At 46.8% G+C, this 18,686-nt stretch overlaps 1 protein-coding gene across 6 annotated transcripts in view; it reads right to left on the bottom strand.

The window, feature by feature from the left end:
* The window catches only part of LOC140196152 (interleukin-1 receptor accessory protein-like), an 88,296-nt gene that overhangs the window by 22,710 nt on the left and 46,900 nt on the right, over positions 1 to 18,686 (bottom strand). For all 6 annotated transcript variants that reach the window (XM_072254891.1, XM_072254892.1, XM_072254890.1 and 3 more), the window contains 2 exons: positions 12,718 to 12,892; positions 7,155 to 7,226 (listed from right to left, as the gene is read on the bottom strand). In XM_072254891.1, the coding sequence (XP_072110992.1) occupies positions 7,155 to 7,226; positions 12,718 to 12,892 (247 nt within the window). The remainder of the gene's footprint in view (positions 1 to 7,154; positions 7,227 to 12,717; positions 12,893 to 18,686) is intronic.

The raw sequence follows: 18,686 nt of genomic DNA, 5'->3' as shown, positions 1-18,686 counted from the left end.
AGTACTTACAGTACGTGTCTCAGCATGAAATGTCGACTGGTCATTCATCTCCATAGATGCTGCCTGTCCTGCTGAGTTCCTCCAGCATTTTGTGTGTGTTGCTCTGGATTTCCAGCATCTTCAGTGTCTTTTGTGTTTATGTTTACCATATACTACCTTGAGATCCTCTTTATTTCGGGCATTTAAAGGAAAGTGAACAAATATGATAGGATTTATGAAGAACTGTAAATAGCAAGGACTGGTGTCACAGGTAGATAGGGCGTAAAGATAGCTTTTGTCAGCTTGGCCTTCATACATCAAAGAACTGAGTACAGGAAATAGGATGTTATGGTGAAGTTGTGCAAGATGTTGGTGAGGCCCAATTTGGAATATTGTCGGTACTCTTTTAATCTTAATGTAAATAAGATTGAAAGAGTACTAAGAAAATTTACAAGGATGCTGCCGGGACTGGATGACCCGACTTATAAGGATAGTTTGAATAGGTTAAGAGTGTAGCTTTAGAACACAGAAGATTGAAGTGTGATTTGGTAAAAGAATACAAAATTATGAGGGGCATAGATAAGGTAAGTGGAAGCAGGCTGTCCCATATAGGTTAGGTGAGACTACAACCAGAGGTCAGAGGTCAAGGGTGAAAGGTGAAATATTTAAGGGGAACACGAGGGAAAACTTAGTCACTCAAAGTGTGGAATGAGCTGCCAGCGCAAATTGTGAATGTGATTTTGATTTAAGTGCTTAAGAGGAGGTTGGATAGGTACATCGATGGGAAGGGTATGGAGGACTATGGTCCGGATGCTGGTCAAATGGACTAGGCAGTTTAAATGGCTTGGCATGGACTAGATGGGCCAAAGGGCAAGTCTCTATGACTGAAAAACTGTGCAAAAGAATATAAGTTAGGCAAATAATAAAACAAAGTAAATAAATAATATTGAGAACATGAGTTGTAGACTCCTGGGAAATGAGTCTGTAGGATGACTAGAACCAGGGGCTTACTGTCTCAGAGTGACAGGTGCACCATGCACAACTGAGATGGGGAGAATGCTTTTTCTCTCTCAAAGGTTTTGGAATAACGGAGGCTGATTGTTTGAGGTCATTCAAACCAGAGATAGATAGATTTCAGGATGTAAAAGGACGCGTGGTTAATGTGGGAAAATAGTGCCAAGGTCAAAGATCAACTGTGGTCTTGATGAATGTTGGCGTAGATCAAAGGACAGGATGGCAGAGTGCTGCTCCCAATTCTTATGTTAATGCCCCTGTTTGTGTGTGAAGCCTTGGTATTTATGCACGCCACCATTAACCCACAATATTGCGAGGCCACTAATGAAGAGCAAGAGATTATGTTAAAAAATTCCATCTGGACTTCATGGTTCATGGCCAGGAACAGCTCTCCGAGGCTGCGTTTGAACACACAGCATGATGGGGGAACTTGGTGTATCAGAAAATCTCAATGGAGGAGAAGGGAGGGTCGGTGTTTCAAGTTGACACCCTTCATCGGAACTTTGGTGTCATGTTGTACTGTCCATATTTCTGAATTGTAATAGAAAGTGTCAGATCCGGCTTGGTAAGGTAACTGTTCTACCCCGTGACCACAGGAAACTGCAGAGTTGTGGACACAACTCAGATCATGCAAACCTGACTCCCCTCCATGAACCCTGTCTACACTTCTCTCTGTCTCTGTAAGTCAGCCAACATTATCAAAGACAGCATCAACCTCCATTGGGCTGAAGATAGAAAAGCCTGAAAGCACATGGTACCACCAGGCTCAAGGACAGCCTCTACCCCGCTGTTGGAGTATGACAAGATGGACTCTTGACCTCACCATCTACCTTATGATCTTGCACCTTATTGACCACCTGCACTCCATTTTTTTTTGTTTATTATATAGACTATAAGGTATAGGAGCAGAATTCGGTCATTTGGCTCACTGAGTCTGCTTTGCCATTTCATCATGGCTAATCCATTTTTTCTCTCAGCCCCAATCTCCTGCCTCCTTCCCTACCGCACCCCCCCCCCCCCGGTATCCCTCCATGACCTGACCTATCAACCTCTGCCTTAAATATACAAAAAGACTTAGCCTTCAGAGCTGCCTGCAGCAGCGAATTCCACAAATTCACCACTCTCTGGCTAAGGAAATCCCTCCTCACCTCCTTTCTAAGAGGATTCCCCTCTATTCTGAGGCTGTGTCCCCTGGTCTTAGACTCTCCCACCACAGGACATTTCCTCTCCACATCTACTCTATCAAGGCTTTTCACCATTCGATAGGTTTCAATGAGGTCACCCCTCATTCTTCTGAATTCCAGTGAATACAAGACAACAGCCACCAAGTGTTCTTCATATGACAAGCCAATCCATCCTGGAATCATTTTCGTGAACCACCTTTGAAACCTCTCCAGTTTCAGCATATCCTTTCCAAGATAAGGGGCCCAGACCTGCTCACAATACTCCAAGTGAGGTGTCGCTAGTACATTATAAAATCTGAACGTGACATCCTTGCTTTTATAGTCTAGTCTCTTGAAATGAGTGCTAACATTGCATTTGCCTTCCTCACCACCGACTCAACCTGCAAATTAACCTTCAGGGAATCCTGCACAAGGACTCCCAAGTCTCTTTTCACCTCAGTTTTTTCTCCATTTAGAAAAGTCAACCTTTCTGTTTCTTCTACCAAAGTGCATGACCATGCTCTTCCCTACACCGTATTCCATCTGCCATTCTTTGCCCACTCTCTTAATCCATCTAAGTCCTTTTGTAGCCATTCTACTTCCTAAAAACTACCTGCCCCTCCATCTATCTTCATATCATCTGCAAACTTTACAACAAACCCATTAATATCATCATCCAAATCATTGACATATGATGTAAAATGAATCAGTCCCAACACAGACACCTGTTGAACACCAATAATCACTGCAGCCAGTCAGAAAAGTCTCCCTTTATTCCCACTCCTTGCCTCCTGCCAATCAGCCACTGCTTTATCCATGCTAGAATCTTTCCTGTAATACCATGGGTTCGTAGCTAGTTCAGCAGCCTCATGTGAGGCACCTTGTCAAAGGCCTTTTGAAATTCCAAGTACACAACATCAACCGATTGTCCATTGTCTATTCTGCTTGTTACTTCTTGAAAGAATTCCAACAGATTTGTCAGGCAAGTTTTCCCTCGAAGAAACAATGCTGACTACAGCCTATTTTATCACGTGCCTTCAAGTACCTTGAGACCACATCCTTAACAATCGAGTCCAACATCTTTCCGACCACTGAGGTCAGACTAACTGACCTATAATTTCCTTTCTTCTGTCTCTCCTCTTCCTTGAAGAGTGGAATGACATTTGCAGCTCTCCAGTCTTCTTGAACCATTCCAGAATCTATTGATTTTTGAAAGGTCATTCCTTATGCCTCCACAATCTCTTCAGCCACCTCTTTCAGAACACTAGGGTGTACACTATCTGGTCCAGGTGACTTATCTACCTTCAGTCCTTTCAGTTTCCCAAAGAAACTTTGATCTAGTAATGGTAACTTCACACACTTCATGCCCCCTGACATGTGGAACTCCCACCATACTGCTCGTGTCTTCCACAGTGAAGACTGATGCAAACTACTTATTCAGTTCATCCGCCATTTCCTTGTCCTCTGTTACTAACTCTCCAGCATCGTTTTCCTGTGGTCTGATATCCATTCTTGCCTCTAACTTTTATACTTTATATACCTGAAGAAACTTTTGGTCCACTCTTTCATATTAATGGCTAGCTTAATTTTGTATTCTATCTTTACCTTCTTAATGACCTTTTTAGTTGTCCTCTGATGGTATTTAAAAGCTTCCCAATCCCCTAACTTCCCACTAATTTTTGCTGTATTATAAGCCCTTTCCTTGGCTTTTATGTTGGCTTTGACTTCCCTTGTTAGCCATGGTTGTGTCATCTTGCCAATGAAATACTACTTCTTCTTGGATAGATATATGGACAGGAAAGGAATGGAGGGTTATGGGCTGAGTGCAGGTCGGTGGGACTAGGTGAGAGTAAGAGTTCGGCACGGACTAGAAGGGCCGAGATGGCCTGTTTCCGTGCTGTAATTGTTATATGGTTATATGTTATATGGTTCTTTGGGATGTATATACCCTGTGCCTTCTGAATTGCTTCCAGAAATTCCAGCCATTGCTGCTCTGCCACTATCCCTGCCAGTGTTCTTCTCCAATCAATTCTAGTCAACTCCTCTCTCACACCTCTGTAATTCCCTTTACTCTCACTCCACTGTAATACTGATACATCTGACTTTAGCTTCTGCTTCTCAAATTCCAGAGTGAAGTCAATCATATTATGATCACTTGCCCCTAAGGGTTCTTTTACCTTAAGCTCTCTGATTAATTCCAATTCATCGCACGACACCCAGTCCAAAATAGCTGGTCTCATAGGCACTGTACAAAATCCCCCTCTTGGAATCCCACACCTACATGACTTTCCCAATCTACCTGCATATTGAAATCCCCCATGACTATTGTAACATTGCCTTTTTGGCACGCATTTTCTATCTCCCACTATAACTTGTAGACCACATCCTTACTGCTGTTTGGGGGTCTGTATATAACTCCCATCAGGGTCTTTTCACCCTTGCAGTTCCTTGGCTCAATCCATGATGATTCAACTATTTCCGAACCTATGTCACCTCTTCCTAATGATTTAATTTCATTTTTTACCAACAGAGCAACACTACCCACTGTGCCTTCTTGCCCATCCTTTTAATACAGCGTGTACCCTTTGACGGTAAGCTCCCAGCTATAATCTTCTTTCAGCCACAATTCAGTGATGCCTACAACATCATACTTGCCAATCTACAACTGTACCACAAGTTCATCGACCTTATTTCATACACTGTGCACATTCACCTTTTCCAACTTTGTCCACCTTTTACGCTGCAACTCATCACCTTGTAATTTTGCTCTCTCATCTGCCTCTCCTCGCTAGGAGTCCGACTGCACATTACCTCTGTTTATCAATCAACTACCTCATCCTCAGCACTATCACACCGGTTCCCGCCCCCGCCAAATTAGTTTAAACCCACCCGAACAACGCTCAGCTGTACCCAGTTCCTTTTGTACAGGTCATTCCCTCCCCAGAAGAGATCCCAATGATCCATAAATCTGAACCCCTGCCCCCTGCACCAGTTCTGCAGCCATATCATCCTATTCTTACCCTCACGTGGCACAGGCAGGAGTCCAGAGATTAACACCCTAGAGGGCCTCTTTCTCAGCTTTCTACCCAACTCCCTAAAATCTCTCTTTAGGGCCACCTCACCTATGTCACTGTTGTGACTATGTACCAAGACTTCTGGGTGCTGACCCTCAGCATTGTGAAATCCATGGTCGCGATCTGAGATATTCCTGATCCTGGCACCAGGGAGGCCACTTACCATCTAGGTGTCCCTATCGCGCCCACACAACCTCGTCTCTGTCCTCTGACTAAGGAATCTCCTATTAACTCTGCAGTCCTCCTCACCTCTCTGCTCTTCTGAGCCACATGACCAGACTCAGTACCAGAGACCCGCACACAGTGGCCCCCACTGGTAGGTCGTCCCCCTCAATAGTATCTACAGTTGTATAATTGTTATTGAGGGGAACGGCCACAGGTACACAGGCTGTGCTTCTCCCCTCCTTTTTCTCACAGTCACCCAGTAAACCTGTCTCCTGCAACCCGGGGGTGACTACTTCCCTGTAGCTCCTGTCCATCACCTGCCCATTCTCCCGTCCGAGTTGAAGGTCATCAAGCTGCAGCACCAGTTCCTTAGCCCATTCTCTCTGGAGCTGCAGCTCAGTGCCCCTGGCGTAGGTGTGTTTATCAGGGAGACCGGGAGCTTCCCAGACTTCCCACATCCCACATGCTGTATAAAACACTGCCCCTGGAGCATAGGAATGAGGGAGAGAGAAGAGAGAGTAACTTGCAAGACAACGTACCTCGCCTAAGCCTGATGAGCCAAAGCCATTCTAAAGACTGGCACAATTCAAAAGAATGGCTGCTCCTTTATAAGTGGTCACTCCTCAAATCAGTGGTTGCTTCTCAAATCAGAAAAATTGCCGCAAAACTCTGCTTTCAAAATCTCGATCGCCGCCCTGATTTTTACACACCCCTGGTGTAGATTATCCAACTTTTAACAAAACATTTTACTCTGCAATTTGTTATTATTTTCCCTTCTACTACCTCAATGCACTGGGTAATGATCGGATCTGTATGAACAGAATGCAAGCTAAGTTTTTCACTGTATCTCACTCAGTACATTCGACAATCAAAACCAGTTGCCAGCTGCAATTGCACACCTCGGCCAGCTGGTGGTGCTGTCGAGCAGTATGCCTCCGCCGTACTTCCTTGCTTTCATATTCCAGTCCTATCGAAATGAACACTGAAAATGCAATTAAATCCATTACCACAAGCTCACCGTGTAAGATAATCTTCAGGGACCTCCTTAACTGCAGCACGGTTATAGAGAAAGCAAATAACGTGCAAGGGCCACAACGAGGTAGCTTCGGAGATCGTGGGCACTTGCTTCACCACCACTGAGGGCATCTTCAAAATACTAATGCCTAGAAAGGCAAGTACCCCGCCACTCAAAGCATGCTCCCTCTCATCCGAGAGCCTGAAGAAACACACTCAACATTTTAGGGACGCCTTGTTCCTCTATGCCATAATATTTCTAAATGGTCCTTAAACTCATGTACATTACCTCTCAAATTTTGCTCTTTTTTCCCCACAGTTTAGGGGTCCATATCTTAGGACGGATACGCTGGCGTTGGAGAGGGTCCAGAGGAATTTCACGAGAACTATCCCGAGAATGAAAGAGTTAACGTATGAGGAGAATTTGATGGCTCTGAGCCTGTACGCACTGGAGTTTAGAATCATGGAAGGGGGGCGAATCTTATTAAAACTTATGCAATATTGAAAGGCCTAGATAGAACAGAGGCTCTTCATTAGTCAGGGTGTCAAAGGTTGTGGGGCAAAGGCAGGAGAATGGGGTTGAGAGGAATAATAAATCAGCCATGTTGGAATGGTGGAGCAGACTCGATGGGCCAAATGGCCAAATTCTGCTGCTATGTCTTATGGACTTGCGTCAAATTCACAGACAACTCACTGGCACTTGTTGGCAAAACCAAACATCAGCCGACAGAGCGAACAAACCCACCGTACTCCACTTCCACTCGAAGGCCTGCAGCTGGCTGGATTATAACCGGGGCTATCAGTTCACGCTGGCTAGCTGCAATGAGAGAAAATGGCTGGTCAGGAATTAGCAGCATGGCCTGTGATCCACCAGACATTAACCATGACAAAAAGAAAGCAAGACACTTCAGAGAGTGGTGGACCCTGTCCACTACATCACAGGCACATCCCTCCCCACCATCGGTGGTACCTACAGGAGCTGCTGCCTTAAGAAGGCAACATCCATCGTCAATGACCCCCACCATCCGAACCACGCCACCTTCTCACAGCTACCATCGGGCAGGAGGTACAAAAACCTTGAGTCCCACACCACCAGGTTTAAGAACGATTATCAAAGTTGCTAGTGAACGCAGCAGGCCAGGCAGCATCTATTGGAAGAGGTACAGTCGTCATTTCGGACCGAGACCCTTCGGCAGGACTAACTGAAAGAAGAGCTAGTAAGAGATTTGGAAGTGGGAGGGAGAGGGGGTGATCCAAAATGATAGGAGAGGACAGGAGGAGGAAGGATGGCGCCAAGAGCTGGACAGGTGATTGGCAAAGGGGATACGAGAGGATCATGGGACAGGAGGTCCGGGAAGAAAGAAAAGGGGGGCGGGGCCTTCTCCCTGGGCCTCCTGTCCCATGATCCTCTCGTATCCCCTTTGCCAATCACCTGTCCAGCTCTTGGCTCCATCCTTCCTCCTCCTGTCCTCTCCTATCATTTTGGATCTCCCCCTCCCCCTCCCACTTCGAAATCTCTTACTAGCTCTTCTTTCAGTTAGTCCTGCCGAAGGGTCTCGGTCCGAAACGACGACTGTACCTCTTCCAATAGATGCTGCCTGGCCTGCTGTGTTCACCAGCAACTTTGATGTGTGTTGCTTGAATTTCCAGCATCTGCAGAATTCCTCGTGCTTGCTTTAAGAACAATTATTTCTCTTCAGCCATTCAGTTCTTGGACCAGCCGGCACAACCGTAATCACTACAGGTTAGCAACACTACGAGCACTTTGATCACTTCCATTACACTACTTGTAAATCTTGTGTACAATTTATGATTTTCTTGTGAATGCTGCCTGTCTGGCGCTCTGTGCCTGTGAGGCTGATGCCAGTAGGCTTTTCATGTACTTGTGCAGATGACAATAAACTCAACTCTGAGACACAACCATATTATGGGAGAGGGGAAGGTTACATCAGTTTGTTAGATTCACTGCTAATGCGGTCAAGTTCATTGTTGCTCAGGTTGAGGATCCCGCATCTGAAATGCTTGAGGCCGGAAATGTTTCGGATTTCAGATTTTTGGGGGATTTTGGAATACTTGCATCTGTATAATGAGATACCTTGGGGATGGGACCCTAGTCTAAACATGAAATCCACTCACATCACATCGACAGCTTATGTGCAGCTCACAGAGTGAACAGTCTGCAGTCGAGGGACAGTCTGAAGTGATGGAGCTGGGCCCTCCACAGACTGTCGGAATCGAGTGACCTCTCCCAAACACGTCCATCACCGGGTTGCAGCACTGCGATTAGCTTCATATCCACCATTCATTTCAGAGAGTCACCCATTCTACAGCAACTATGACGGGAGGGAGCTAGTTTCATACAATATTTAAATAATATCGTGCATTAAACAATACCTTCAATTTTCAGTTTGTCACGATAGATCGTTGCTTGCTTTACGATCAGCACGCTGTTAAGTGGCATAGAGTCATATGTCATAGTCATAGTCATTGACTATAGTCATAGTCAATAAAGTATGACTATAACTATATGTTCACTCTGACGCTGATGAAATCACTTTTTCAGTTGAGGCCCTTTGTTGATCGGTGTCGACGATGGACGTTGTGATCTAGCAGTCCACGTGACATGCGGGCCTGTACACAAGTCCTTGTGGTACGATATGGAGAGCAATCTGTTGCCCAGGCAGCAGGCTCCCCCTCTCCACTCAGCCGCTGAATCCAAAGGAAGGGCAGAGACTGACACAGTTTGGCACCAGCCAGGTCACAGGAGTGACTGGTCTGCATTGAACTCAACGTAGGATTGCCTTGGGGACTCCAGCTCTGGAGTTTAACACAAGATTTACATCCAAAGCCTTCCTCACCTTCGCCCCTTCTCCCTGTAGCAGAAACAGTTCCACCAGGCTTTGTAGCTAAGCCAGACGTGAAGGCCAGGAGCTGGACGGTTGTCAGAATCTATTTGAGATGCACGCTGCTTACAGCATTTAATAGGGATTGGGAGCTTTTTGTCATTACCATCCCTAGCTATAACAACCTTAACAAATCTCTTTCAATACAAGATTGAGACCTTCAATTATTACTTGATGGAAGATTGAGACCTTCAATTTTAATTGATGCATTGACTTCAGTTCATTATATATGTGAAGCCACTTCTCAGAACCGTGTGAAGTGCAGAACGCTGCCCATCACCCGAGATGTCTTCCAGTACCTTGTGGAATTTTCCATTTGTGACATCATTAAGGACCCTTTCATTCAGTGAACGTGTTCTTGTGTGTGACTGTCGGTCCTGTGTTTTAGCACCTTGACTCCCATAGGAATGCTGTCTCGCTTGGCTGTATTCACGAGCATTCATGTACGGTTGAATGACAATTAAACGTGAATTGAATTGAATCATGCTTTCACTCAAAATATTTTGGATTTGAGGTTTTCGGATTTTGAAGTTTCGGATAAGGGGTGCTCAACCATACACTACATACGTATACCACCGAAATGGACCAGATGTACAACACAGTGGAATGGATGGGGTGACACCTTGTGATGATATTGAGTAACGCACACAAAATGAACAAAGTGCCGATGTTTCGGGCCGAGTTCACATTGAATTCTCCTTCCTGTACAAAAATAGGAAGTAGAATTGAAATGGTTGGCCACTGGGAAATCACTCTTTTTTTGTGGTGGGCAGAGAGAGGGTGCTCAGTGAAGCGGTCTCCCGATCTACGTTGGATCTCACCAATATACAGGAGGCCACACCACACCAGGAGCACTGGATACAGCAGATGAGCCCAACGTACTCACAGGTGAAGCATCACCTCACCTGGAAGGACTGTTTGGGGTTCTGAGTGGTCGTGAGGGAGTAGGGGCAGGTGTAGCACTTGTCCTTGCTTGAAAGGATGTGTGCCAGGAGGGAGGTCAGTGGGGAGGGACGAATGGACAAGGGAGTCACATAGCGAGCGATCCCTGCAGAAAACAGAAAGTGAAGTGAGGAGCGGAAGGTGTGCTTGATGGCGGGGTCCCTTTGGAGGACATACATTCCAGAGAATTATGTGCTGGACGCAGGGGCTGGTGGGGCGGTAGGTGATGTCAAGAGGAACCCTATCCCTAGTAGGGTGGCAGAAGGATGAGGTGAGAGTATGAAATGGAAGAGGTGCAGGTGAGAGCAGTGCTGATGGTGGAGGAAGGACAACTCCTTTCTTTGAAGAAGGATTCTGGAATGAAAAGACTCATCCTGAGAGCAGATGTAGTGGAGACGGTGCAACTAAGAGAAGGGGATGGCATTTTTACAAGTGACAGGGTGGGAAGAGGTATACACCAGAGACAGGGGGTGGGAGACCATTCCATCGAGCACTTTCACTCCGTCTGCCACAAAGAGTGGGATTTCCCAGAGCCACCCATTTCTATTCTTCTTCCCATTCCCATTCTGACTGGTCAGTCCATGGCCTCCTCTACTATCACGATGATGCCACACTCAGGATGAAGGAGCAAAACCTTATATTCAGTGTGAGCAGCCTCCAACCATATGACATGAACCTTGATTTCTCCAACTTCCGGTAATTTCCCCTCACCCCCCCAACCCAGCAGTACCCAGTCCTGTTTCCCCTTCCCACCTTATCTCCTTACCTTTCCACCAACACCCTCCGATGATCCTTCCCCTTCCCTTTCTTCCCTGGTATTCTGACCTCTCCAGTGGTCAAAGAACACTGAGGCTGTCTACAAGAAGGGTCAGAGCCGTCTCTATTTCCTGAGGAGACTGAGGTCCTTTAACATCTGCTGGACGATGCTGAGGATGTTCTATGAGTCTGTGGTGGCCAGTGCGATCATGTTTGCTGTTGTGTGTTGGGGCAGCAGGCTGAGGGTAGCAGACACCAACACAATCAACAAACTCATTCGTAAGGCCAGTGATGTTGTGGGGATGGAACTGGACTCTCTCACGGTGGTGTCTGAAAAGAGGATGCTGTCCAAGTTGCATGCCATCTTGGACAATGTCTCCCATCCACTCTATAATGTACTGGGTGGGCACAGGAGTACATTCAGCCAGAGACTCATTCCACCAAGATGCAACACAGAGTGTCATAGGAGGTCATTCCTGCCTGTGGCCATCAAACTTTACAATTCCTCCCTTGGAGGGTCAGACACCCTGAGCCAATAGGCTGGTCCTGGACTTACTATATGTAATAGTACATATTACTATTTATTATTTATGGTGCAACTGTAACGAAAACCAATTTCCCCCGGGATCAATAGACTATGACTATGACTAAGTGACTGGTGAAATCATGACATCAGATAGTTGGGGGGAAGGGGAGTGGGATGAAGCTGGAATGTGATTAGTGGAGGAGGTAAAGGGCTGAAGGAAGGAAGGAATCTGATAGGAGAGGAGAATGGACCATGGGAAAAACAGAAGGAGGAGGGGAACAAGGTGGAGGTAATGAGCAGGTGAGAAGGGAAGGGGTGGGGGGGAACCAGAATGAGGGAGAAGGAGGGAAGGTGGGAAAAATTACTGGAAGTTAAAGAATTCAACATCCATGCCATCAGTTGCAGAGGGAAAATGAGGTGTTGCTTCTCCAATCTGAGTTTGACCTCATTGTGTCAGTAGACGAGGCCATGTAGGAATGGGAATGGGATTCCTGCCATCAATGCCTTATAAAGCCTCAGCAGTAGATCATAGCCTTTATATTGTAGTGCTCACAAAATGAATAGTAACATTATATTTGAATTCACTACTGCCACTTCAACCCATGAGGGGCTCCAACAGGAATGGAACCCCAGTCCACTGGAGCTGTAAAGCATTGTGCTAACCACTAAGCTACCTTGTCACCATGGCACCATACCATGCCGGGCACAAGCTTATTCATTCCTTCGTTTATTTCGAGGTACAGCGCAGAACAAGCCCTTCCAGCCCAATGAGCCATTCCACCAGACACCCACCCATTTAACCCCAGCCTATTCACAGGACAATTTACAATGACCAGTTCACCTACTTGGACAATGGTACATCTAACTGGTACATCTTTGGACTGTGGGAGGAAACCAGAACACCCGGAGGAAACCCATGTGATCATGGGAAGAACGTACAGACTCCTTACAGGTGGCGTCAGAACTGAACACGAATCCCTGACGCCCTAAGCTGTGATAGCATTGCACTAATATGCTGCCGTGACTGGCAGGTGACTGCATCCAAGTTAATGGCAGAAGCTACACTTTGAGAAGACTGCATGCTCCCCCCACCCTGGCTGAGTAGGCTGCCCCTCCTGACCGAACATCTCAGAAAATCCGCAGCCAGTTGACTTCGACACTAGAACAGGAAAAGCATTTACCTGCGACGGTGGCACAGAGGATCCTGGTCAAGTTGAAAGCCAAGCCCCTGTGCATCACAGTTACGATGCAGGTGTAATTTCCTTCGTGGAATTCCCTGACAATATTTATCCTCAGTCGTCCATTAACGTTGGCCAAATTGCTGCTGAAGAGGAAACTGTCAATTCTTCTTCCCTCCTGGGAGAGGGAGAGAGGGAGAGAGGGAATATCACAATTAGCAGTGCCAGAACACCAGACATTAGGAAGAGCAGTAGGCCATTCTGCCCTTCAAACCTAGTTTGCAAGTAAATAAACAACGGACACTGTTGGGTGCGAGACCATAAAATCGTAAGACATACAAAGGAGCAGAATTAGGCCATTCGGCCCATCAGATCTGCTCCACCATGATTGATTTATTATCACACTCAATTCCATTCTCCTGCCTTCTTCTTTGATGGCCTAACTAATCAAGAGCCTACTCCACTTTAAATATACTCAATGACTTGGCGCAAATAATTCCCCTGATTCAGCACAATCTGGGAAAATAAATCCTTCCTCATCTAAAGGGATCTTTATTAATTCTCAGTCTGTGACCTCTGGTCCTAGAAACACCCAATATAGAAAACATCCTCTCCACGACCACTATATAGTCATAGTCATAGTCATACTTTATTGATCCCGGGGGAAATTGGTTTTTGTTACAGTTGCACCACAAATAATTAAGTAGTAATAAAACCATAAATAATTAAATAGTAATATGTAAATTATGTCAGGAAATAAGTCCAGGACCAGCCTATTGGATCAGGGTGTCTGACCCTCCAAGGGATGAGTTGTAAAGTTTGATGGCCACAGGCAGGAATGACTTCCTATGACGCTCTGTGTTGCATCTCGGTGGAATGAGTCTCTGGCTGAATGTACTCCTGTGCCCAACCAGTACATTATGTAATGGATGGGAGACGTTGTGCAAGATGGCATGCAACTTGGACAGCATCCTTGTATCTAAGCCTTTCAAAATTCACAGGTTTCAGTGAGATCCCCCTCATGATTCTGAACTCCAGTGATCACAGGCTCAGGGCTATAAAACGCTCATGTGTTGAGTCTTTCACTCCCAGAATCATTCTCATGAGCCTCCTCTCGACCCTGTTCAATGCCAGCACACCTTCTTTAGATAAAGGACCAAAACTGCTCACAATGCTCCAAGTGAGGCCTCACCAGTGCTTTATAATGACTCAACATTACATGCTTGCTTTTACATTCTAGTCCTTTCAAAATGAATGCTAACATTGTATTTACTTTCCTCACCACCGACTCAACCTTCAAGTTAAACATAGAAACATAGAAACAAAGAAAACCTACAGCACAATACAGGCCCTTCAGCCCACAAAGCTGTGCTGAACACATCTTTACCTTAGAAATTACCTAGGGTTACCCATAGCCCTCTATTTTTCTGAACTCCATGTACATGTCCAGGAGTCTCTTAAAAGATCCTATTGTATCCACCTCCTCCACCATCGCCGGCAGCCCATTCCACGCACTCACCACTTTCTAGGTAAAAAACTTACCCCTGACATCTCCTCAGTACCTACTTCCAAGCACCTTAAAACTGTGCCCTCTTGTGCTAGCCATTTCAGCCCTGATAAAAAACCTGTGATTATCCACACGATCAATACCTCTCATCATCTTATACACCTCTGTCAGGTCACCTCTCATTCTCCATCACTCCAAGGAAAAAAGTTCACTCAACCTATTCTCGTAAGGCATGCTCTCCAATCCAGCCAACATCCTTGTAAATCTCTGCACCCTTTCTATTGTTTCCACATCCCTCCTGTAGTGAAGCAACCAGAACTAAGCACAGTACGCCAAGTGGGGTCTGAACAGGGTCCTATATAGCTACAACATTACCTCTCAGCTCTTAAACTCAATCCCATGATTGATGAAGGCCAATACACCGTATGCCTTCTTAACCACAGAGTCAACCTGCGTAGCAGCTTTGAGTGTCCTATCTCGGACCCCAAGATCCCTCTGATCCTCCACCCTGCCAAGAGTCTTACCATTAATACTATATTCTGCCATCATATTTGACCTACCAAAATGAACCACCTCACACTTATCTGGGTTGAACTCCATCTGCCACTTCTCAGCCAGTTTTGCATCCTATCAATGTCCCGCTGTGACCGCTGACAGCCCTCCACACTATCCACAACACCCCCAACCTTTGTGTCATCAGCAAATTTACTATAACGCTCAGGGCTATCAACTCGTGTTTATCTAGGGGAAACCCCGTCCGTCCGCCCAACCGTGTCTCACTGTTTGTGTGGTTGCTGATTTACAGATTACACTTTATAAATCTTACTGGAACTACGTAATTAATAGAGATACTATATAAAAGGGAAAGTAAAAGGCACCAAACTTATCAGAGTTCAACCACTTCGTGCACAACCGTTGGAGCTCAGCTAACGGGGTCTTCTTTCCACCATTTGATCTCCTCTGACCCCCTCGACTCGCTGCTTGGGACCAACCACGGTGGTCGACTAGAGCGCGTTCAGCACGTCCTTCCTCTTCGGTTCTCCTCCCAAAAAGCCTGCCAAACCACATGGTTCCCAGCCATATGAGACAGAATATCACCCACAAAAAGAATAACATGGACACTCATTGGTTCGTTCCCTCTCTTATCAATAATATAACCCAAACAAGCAGAGAGAGAGACGACAACACACACAAAAAATGCTGGTGAACGCACCAGGCCAGGCAGCATCTATCGGAAGAGGTACAGTCGACGTTTCAGGTCGAGAACCTTCAAATCGCAGTACACCAACTCGTACGCCCTTTTCAACTCTCTCCTCATATCGGACACATACTTCAGATATGGCTTCGAAGGTAATTTACCTGCTTCAGTCCCAAAACAAAGGTCAATGGGCAACCTCGCTTCCCGCCCGAACATCAGATAATAAGGCGAGTACCCCATAGTGTCATTGCGGGTACAATTGTAACAGTGAACCAAATGCCCGATGTGCTGACTCCACTTACTCTTCTGACTGATCTCCAGAGTTCGGAGCATGTCCAACAGGGTCCAGTTAAACCCCTTGGCCTGAGGATCACCCTGCGGGTGGTAGGGGGTGGTCCTGGATTTCTCGACCCCAAGCATACCCAGTAATTCATGGATAAGCCTGCTTTCGAAGTCCCATCCCTGATCACTATGTATCCATTTGGGGAGGCCATAATGAACAAAATACCTCTCCCATAATGCCTTCGCCACTGTAGTCGCTTTCTGATCCTTAGTGTGAAACGCCTGGGCATTTAGAGAATCATGACCTGATCAGGGACAGTCAGCATGGCTTTCTGAAGGGCAGACCGTGTCTAACAAGCCTGATAGAATTCTTTGAGGAGGTGACCAGGCAGATAGATGAGGGTAGTGCAGTGGATGTGATCTACATGGATCTTAGTAAGGCATTTGACAAGGTTCCACATGGTAGGCTTATTCAGAAAGTCAGAAGGCATGGGATCCAGGGAAGTTTGGCCAGGTGGATTCAGAATTGGCTTGCCTGCAGAAGGCAGAGGGCTGTGGTGGAGGGAGTACATTCAGATTGGAGGATTGTGACTAGTGGTGCCCCACAAGGATCTGTTCTGGGACCTCTACTTTTCGTGATTTTTATTAACTACCTGGATGTGGGGGTAGAAGGGTGGGTTGGCAAGTTTGCAGATGACACAAAGGTTGGTGGTGTTGTAGATAGTGTGGAGGATGTCAAAGATTGCAGAGAGACATCGATAGGTTGCAGAAGTGGGCTGAGAAGTGGCAGATGGAGTTCAACCCGGAGAAGTGTGAGGTGGTACACTTTGGAAGGACAAACTCCAAGGCAGAGTACAAAGTAAATGGCAGGATACTTGGTAGTGTGGAGGAACAGAGGGATCTGGGGGTACAAGTCCACAGATCCCTGAAAGTTGCCTCACAGGTAGATAGGGTAGTTAAGAAAGCTTATGGGGTGTTAGCTTTCATAAGTTGAGGGATAGAGTTTAAGAGTCGCGATGTAATGATGCAGCTCTATAAAACTCTGGTTAGGCCACACTTGGAGTACTGTGTCCAGTTCTGGTCACCTCAACTATAGGAAGGATGTGGAAGCATTGGAAAGGGTACAGAGGAGATTTACCAGGGTGCTGCCTGGTTTAGAGAGTATGCATTATGATCAGAGATTAAGGGAGCTAGGGCTTTACCCTTTGGAGAGAAGGAGGATGAGAGGAGACATGATAGAGGTGTACAAGATAATAAGAGGAATAGATAGAGTGGATAGCCAGCTCCTCGTCCCCAGGGCACAACTGCTCAATACAAGAGGACATGGCTTTAAGGTAAGGGGTGGGAAGTTCAAGGAGGATATTAGAGGAAGGTTTTTTACTCAGAGAGTGGTTGGTGCGTGGAATGCACTGCCTGATTCAGTGGTGGAGGCAGATACACTAGTGAAGTTTAAGAGACTACTAGACAGGTATATGGAGGAATTTAAGTTGGGGGTTATATGGGAGGCAGGGTTTGAGAGTCGGAACAACATTGTGGGCTGAAGGGCCTGTAATGTGCTGTACTATTCTATGTTCTATGTTCTATACCTAGTGTAGTGATCCGTGATGACTAAGACATTCGTGGTGTTGCTGGTGTCTGGCTCAATAGACAGGAAATCCATACACACCAGGCCCATGGGTCCCGCACTCTGCAAGAGGGACAAAGGAGCCGCCTGCGCAGGTAGGGCTTCCTCCAGATGCAGCGACTGCATTTCTTATAGTATTCTTCAACCTCCCCCCTCATCCGGGGCCTGTAAAACCGGTCCCTGAGTATTCCATAGGTCTTTTCCACCCCCAAGGCCCGGAATCATCATGTAGTGACTTGAGCTCCGTCTTCCGATACTTCTCAGGCAGGACCAGCTGGCAACGCCGGGGGTGGTCCCAGGGGTGGTCCGGAGGGGGAACATGACCCAGTATAAGATTTGGTTCTTCAGCTTCAACTCCTTCAGTAGTTAGGGCACTGAGGCATGTTTTGTCCCCTCCGCCTGAGCCATATCCCCCTTTTAGCCGCATACCAGATAGTGCCAATGCTCGGGTCATCACACTGAGCCGCCTCCACTTCCTGGGGGCTCAACTCTGGCAGCTGCCTGTTCCTCAGAGCAGTCAAATTACAGTAAACAGTGGGTAGCACGTCATCATCAGCCCCCAATTGATCCACTGCCTGATCCGGCCCCATCGGGGCTCCTGCTTCAGCGTCGCTCGCAAATTGACGTATAGCCTTCACTCCCGGAGCAGGGACACTCTCCCACTCCTCGTCCGTGCCCGATCCCTCATGTGCCCGACGAGATAAAGCATCTGCATCGATGTTCCAGCTCCCCGGCCGGTACTTCAGGCTGAACTCGTAGGCAGACAAGGCCGCCAACCACCGATGCCCAGTAGCATCCAGCTTTGCCGAGGTCAGGATATAAGTGAGAGGATTGTTGTCCATTCTCACCTCAAACTTGGCCCCGTATAGATAGTGACTTAATCTGTCCACCACCGTCCATTTCAGTGCCGGGAACTCCAACTTGTGAGTGGGATAGTTTCTCTCTGAAGGCGACAAACTTCGGCTGACAAACGCCACTGGCCTCAGTCCGTTGTCCTGCTCCTGGTGCAGGACAGCCCCCAGACCCTCTCGGCTGTCATCAGTGTGTAGCACACTGATATGTGTGTAGCACATACGGGCCTGTCAGTGCCCTTTTCAGCGATGAGAACACCTCCTCACATTGAGCACCCCACCTCGGTCCAAAGGGTTCCAAGGGGTTCAGATACCCTCCTGCCTCCTGCCCTCGGTATCCCTTCCTTTTCATCCACACGGCGGGATAGCCACACAAAAGCTGGTTCAATGGGTGACTCATTTTAGCGTATCCTTTCATGAATCGCCAGTAATACCCACAGAACCCCAAAAACGAGCACAGGGCGCTCACAGTCTGGGGTCTCAGCCAGGTGGTCACTGCGTCTATCTTAG

This window comes from Mobula birostris, chromosome 4 (assembly GCF_030028105.1).
Source record: "Mobula birostris isolate sMobBir1 chromosome 4, sMobBir1.hap1, whole genome shotgun sequence".
In the NCBI taxonomy this organism is placed as follows: Eukaryota; Metazoa; Chordata; class Chondrichthyes; order Myliobatiformes; family Myliobatidae; genus Mobula; species Mobula birostris.
The sequence above is the reverse complement of the archived record's forward strand: the minus strand, read 5'-3'. Positions and strand labels throughout refer to the sequence as shown.